The sequence below is a fragment of the Cyprinodon variegatus genome, unplaced genomic scaffold (assembly GCF_000732505.1).
Source record: "Cyprinodon variegatus isolate N-32 unplaced genomic scaffold, C_variegatus-1.0 Scaffold473, whole genome shotgun sequence".
NCBI lineage: Eukaryota > Metazoa > Chordata > Actinopteri > Cyprinodontiformes > Cyprinodontidae > Cyprinodon > Cyprinodon variegatus.
This window is the reverse complement of record NW_015150926.1, coordinates 17,767-23,009: the sequence shown is the minus strand read 5'-3', so window position 1 is coordinate 23,009 and position 5,243 is coordinate 17,767. Positions and strand designations below refer to the sequence as shown.

The window sequence follows — 5,243 nt, the reverse complement described above, 5'->3', positions numbered from 1 at the left end:
ACAAAGTTCCATTCTTCTCATTAAACTACAAAAATAAACTGTGTGAATCTGTAATAGTTCAGACAACCGATCTTCTAAAAATGCCGGTTCTTCTTCTCTGACATCAACGGATTAAAAAATAAAGGTAGATCTTTAAGAGTAAAAGAAAATTACATTTTATTGAAACCACAGCAACAAAACATAAAAATATATCAGCAAAAAGATGCTGTAAAATAAACCAAACGTGATCCAGAGATACTGGATTTGGCTCCAGTCCAGTGATGCTAAACTTGAGTTAGTTTTCATTTCATACAGAACTGAGATCAGAACATTTCTAGATGTGTTCAGGTAGAAAACAGATGGAAAATATCACAAAAAACAAACTATAAAATCTACAATCTGAAACAGAAGTTCATCTACGCTAGTTTTCAAAGTCAAACCACACTGGAAAAACGATAAAGTAATCAGTAAAAATGTATTAAATTAAGTGTAATTACCCTTAATTTGAGCAGGTAAATGCGATAGTTTACCAATGCAATGAATATTTCTACTCTTAAAATAAGATATTTAGATAAAATGCATTTAAAATAAGACAATTCAATTGTGTTTTCTTGTTTTAAACATAAATCGTCTTGTTCCATTGGCAAAATGTCTCTTTTACCTACTAAATCGAAGAACAGATTCACTTATTTCAAGAAAAAAAATCATTTATCTAGATTTAGATTTTGTCCAGTGCAGCCACTGCTCTACAAAACCTTTAATTCACCCGGATCAAACAGGAAAAACTATAATTAAAGAAATCACATGCCTCCAGCATTAATATGAGTTTTAAATTTTTTGAATTTTGATTTCAGAACTTCTGGCCTTAACCAGAAAACCAGCGGTAAAATTAGACCTCGGCTAATGTTTTCAGATGGCGCTGAAGGTTCTAGAACCGTTTCTGGAGCCTTTCTTCTGCCTGTGTTTATAAAACCTACAGAAAGGAGTCAAGAACCCGACTCTGAGAGAGAAGTCGCCCTTGATAACGACTCTGGACCTTCTGAGCGATTCTGATTGGTTGAATAGTTTCTGTTTGGGTTCATTTTAAGTTCTGCAGGGAGTGAGGACACAGAACCGGGTCAGTCCAGCAGAACATCAAGGTACCAGATGATGAGAGGAAACCCAGAAACTGAGCAGGTTTACAGGCTGCTGATGCTGAGTGAGGAACCATTTCCAGCAACTTTAGTCATTTAAAAGCTGCTGATGTTAAAGTTCAGAAGTTTATTTTTATGAAGCAGGGAGCGACTGATCGCCACAAATCATCACTTTATAATCCTGATTTAAAATCTGATATAATTAAACAATTTTTTCTCAGTTTTAACTTTGGTTTTCACTGGTGTGAAACAAACCAGCAGAAGTGCTGGATGGGTTTTTGTCTCATCCTGCAGCTTCCTGCTGGAGGAGAACCGTCAGCTGAACAAATTTACAGGATTAACATCTGGAAATAATCTCACCGGTCATTTATGGGTTCTAATAAGTACTAACCGTAGAACCTGTAAGGTTCCTGGACATAAAGGTTTGGAACAATAGAGGTTTTCACAATTGTCAGGACAACAAAATAACACAAAACATCAATAAGTTCTTTAAAACAGGGATGTGTGGAGCAGTTCCAAGCAGTCAGTATCTTTCTTTGATCAAGCCAACAGCTTTTAAGGTTCTAATCTGCATTTTAAAGCCTTTTAAAGTCAGCTGTAGACAAAAGATATGATGAAATAATGATTTTAAAAGCCTTTTGCTTTATGAAGTATTAACTTTTTAGGAAATATGAGATATTTTGTTACTTTTTATTAAGCCACTTTTCCACAGTTTTTTTAAACCAGGTTGACCCGCTAACAAGCAGCCTTTGGCTCTTTTCCCATTTGACCGAAAAGCCGGGCTCATCCCCCTGCTGGCAAGCTGCGCGGCTGCTGTCCACCACCGCTGCGTGTCTGATCATGGCGTCACGCTGGGCGAGCGTTGATGATGTGGACAGTGTAACGCAATTCTCTTAAGTAAATGGATGGGCAACATGGACGGGCGCTAGAGTCAGTATTCTTTATTACTGTGCTCTGTTGTCTGTTCTCAGAATAATGCAAACGAATCTCTTCTCCGGAGATAATAATGAGCCCATCTCGCCAGTGCTGTGCCATGTTTCTCAGGTTGTTTGGACTTCTTACTTAACATGCGGCGGGCGCGAAATTGTCACCTATATATTGCGCTCAAAGTCATCACCTAATTTTGTGTGTTCACGCTGATCAGACCTGAGGTGATTTTAACACAGGTGGCTTGCTGAGTCTTTTGACCCAAGTAGACACGCATCACTGAACTGTTCCCACTGCCACTAAAATAGTGTTGCGCCGATGCCATTTTTTGGCCCCGATACCGATACCCGATACCTGGCTGTGCAGTATCGGCCGATAGCGATACCATAATAATGTAAAATAATTGCCATCATGGCTTTGTCAAGCTGCTGCCTACCTTTGTGAAGCAGGAAAAAATTTAATTCAAAGTGAATCCAGTAGAACTTTTAATTGCCTACCTGGAGTGGGTGACTCTCAAAATGTTATCGGTGCCCTATTTGTTGGTACTCACCGATACCGATACCACCATTTTAGGGCAGTATCGGGGCCCCATCGGATACTGGTATCGGTGCAACACTACACTAAAAGCTGATTGTTCCCGGGTTTAAACTGGTTGTTCGGCCAGTGGGAAAGTGGTAAAAGTTGTGTTTGTCTTGAAAAGAATGGCATTTCATGAAGTTCCAAAACAACTGCCAAAGTCTAAGAGATCCGCCCCATTAGCTAAAACAGAAAAGTTGCTACTATGTGCAGATTAGTCACCGTCTTTGTCTAACTTTGAGCTGGAATCATCTTGCTCCGCCTCATATAACCTCTGTCTGATCAGACAAAGTGGGCGTTTGTTAACAGTTCAGGCGCAGCGCAGTCAAAGCCTGGTTTATGCTCAGAAAACAGTCACCTGCAGGTGTGTCGCAGTTAACGCAGATACCCCCCCCCCCCCCCCCCCGCAGACACTCTGGTGCACCTCCCTAAAAATTGTAGGTGACTGCAGACAGGAGGCATCTGATTGGTCAATTCAACACAATTCAACACATGCTCTACTCTATGCGTGCTTCCTGTTTGGTTCCTGCCATCGTGGAAAACGACTCGTGAAGATGGACCAGCTAGAAGAGCGAGTCTGCGAAGAAATGAGAAAGTACCCACATCTGTGCGACTCTCGTTCTCCACACCACAAGAGCAGCAAATATTCAAGCAATTCATGGGGGGAGATAGCGATGAATGTGGGTCTAGATACGGTCGAGGCGGTGAGGAAGTGGAAAGATGCAAGCGACAAGTTTGTGCAACAATGGAGGGACATGAGGGCGAAAGTAAGCTGGGATCCAGGAGGAAAAAGGTTCCCTGCGTTCTATATCTTCATGTCCTGGCAGGAACCCTTCGCTAAACATCGACAAAAGGTGTTCTACGCTGTTGTTGCACTACTTTGTTGCAGTAGTTTGTTTACATTACCTGCACTGTTGAATATTTTTTTATATGTATGCAATCAAATTTTCTATTTGCATTCTCAATATCATTGTTTTTTGTTTTTTTCCACCTTGGTGTGAATCTATTTAGAAATAAAACCTAAGCTTTATGGACACAATGTATCTTTTTTATTATTCTAACTACATAAATTAATAACATGCCACACCCACAATCCCAGCTAGTTCGTGTCCCTCTTGTGTGGAATAGCATAGCGCAGACCAGGCCGCTTCAAAATTGGGCATAAATCTAGAATATCTGCGTCATACCTGCGACACGCTAACTGGGACACACTGCTGCAGGAGGATAACCAGCCTTTAATGCAGCTGCTCCCTGAGGGGGCGGGTTTACACGGTCCTACCGGGGTCAAGATGGACTGTGGTTTTTACAGGAAGGAGGAGGCTGCTGCTCAGAATTCATCCGCATAAACTCTAAAAGCATCAATCACATCAAATTCCACTTTGTGTCTGATTTTGATGAAGAAACAGCATCATAACAAATGTAAATGCTTTATGTCTCCATCTCACAGACCAAACTTTCAGCTTTCAGTTTCTCTTTTTTTACTTTAACCTGAGATAATTTTTTTTATTTATTTTTTCTTTCCTATCTGCATAAGACGCTGATGATCAGTAACTACTCCACACAACCTTGAAGTAGAAAAAACAAGCTGTCCCTTTAAAGTCCTGGGCTCAGCAGGGCGTCCCGATGGCTGCAGAGTCTTTCTCCGCCTCACAGACGGCTGGCTCTGCAGCCAACATGCTCTTCATCACTTCCTCTTTGCCAGAGGGGGACAGGGAGGAAGGTGTGGGTGAGGTGGGGGAGGACAGGGTGGAGGTGGGTGCGGTGGATGCAGAAGAAGAGGAAGAGTTGTTGTCAGGGAGGCACTCTTCGCAGCAGCAGCAGCAGCAGTCGATGAAGGCCTGGCCCAGCGAGCGGCAGAGGCACAGCAGCAGAACCGGCGTCGCTGAGCAGCGAATGAAGAGCAGGAACTGTTCCACCAGAGCCAGCGCCGGCAGAACCAGAACCGGAGCCGAAAAATAGGCCAAGACGATGTTACACACGCTCTGAGGCAGGTTACAGGCGACGTAGAGGCCGGTGAGCGCCATGACGGCGGTCCGCAGCCTCTGCTCCCTCACATGCTGCTTCTTCTTCACCGAGGAGGAGGAGGATGAAGAGGAGGAGGAGCATCTGCCTCTCATCTTCTCATTGATTGGTTCCTGTAGTTCCCGCTGAGCTAACACCCGCCTGGTCACCAGGTCACAGGCCAGGGTGAAGAGCAGCGGCAGGCAGATGTAGCAGCCGAGGATCCACCACATCCGGGCCTCATGGTAGGTCAGAACCAGAGCGAAGACGCTCTCTGGGAGCGCCGCCGACGGCTCACGGACACAAACGTCCACTTTAAACCTGTCGGTCTGAGCTCTGAGGGACGCCATCAGGGAGGCGGCGGGTTGGCGCTGCTGGGGGTCGGAGGTCAGCGCCGGCACGCTGACAGTTTCCTGAACCAGCTGCCACAGCAGCAGCTCAGGGGCCCCCAGAACCATGGAGCCCACCCAGATCACACCCACCTTGGACAGGATGGAGCGGCATGGCTCCACCTTTGGCGTGTGGTGGGGGCCGGGAGAGGTGGCGGCGTGGAAACGGTCGATGCTCAGGGCGCAGAGGCTGAAGGTGGCCACGCCCAGAGAGGTCACCTGACAGAGAGAGAGAGAG

At 44.8% G+C, this 5,243-nt stretch overlaps 1 protein-coding gene across 1 annotated transcript in view; it reads right to left on the bottom strand.

The window, feature by feature from the left end:
- Positions 1-3,603: 3,603 nt before the first annotated feature.
- The window catches only part of LOC107094272 (prosaposin receptor GPR37L1-like), an 8,894-nt gene continuing 7,254 nt past the window's right edge, over positions 3,604-5,243 (bottom strand). The window contains exon 2 of the mRNA XM_015389800.1: positions 3,604-5,224. Within this exon, the coding sequence (XP_015245286.1) occupies positions 4,223-5,224 (1,002 nt within the window). The 3' untranslated portion in view covers positions 3,604-4,222. The remainder of the gene's footprint in view (positions 5,225-5,243) is intronic.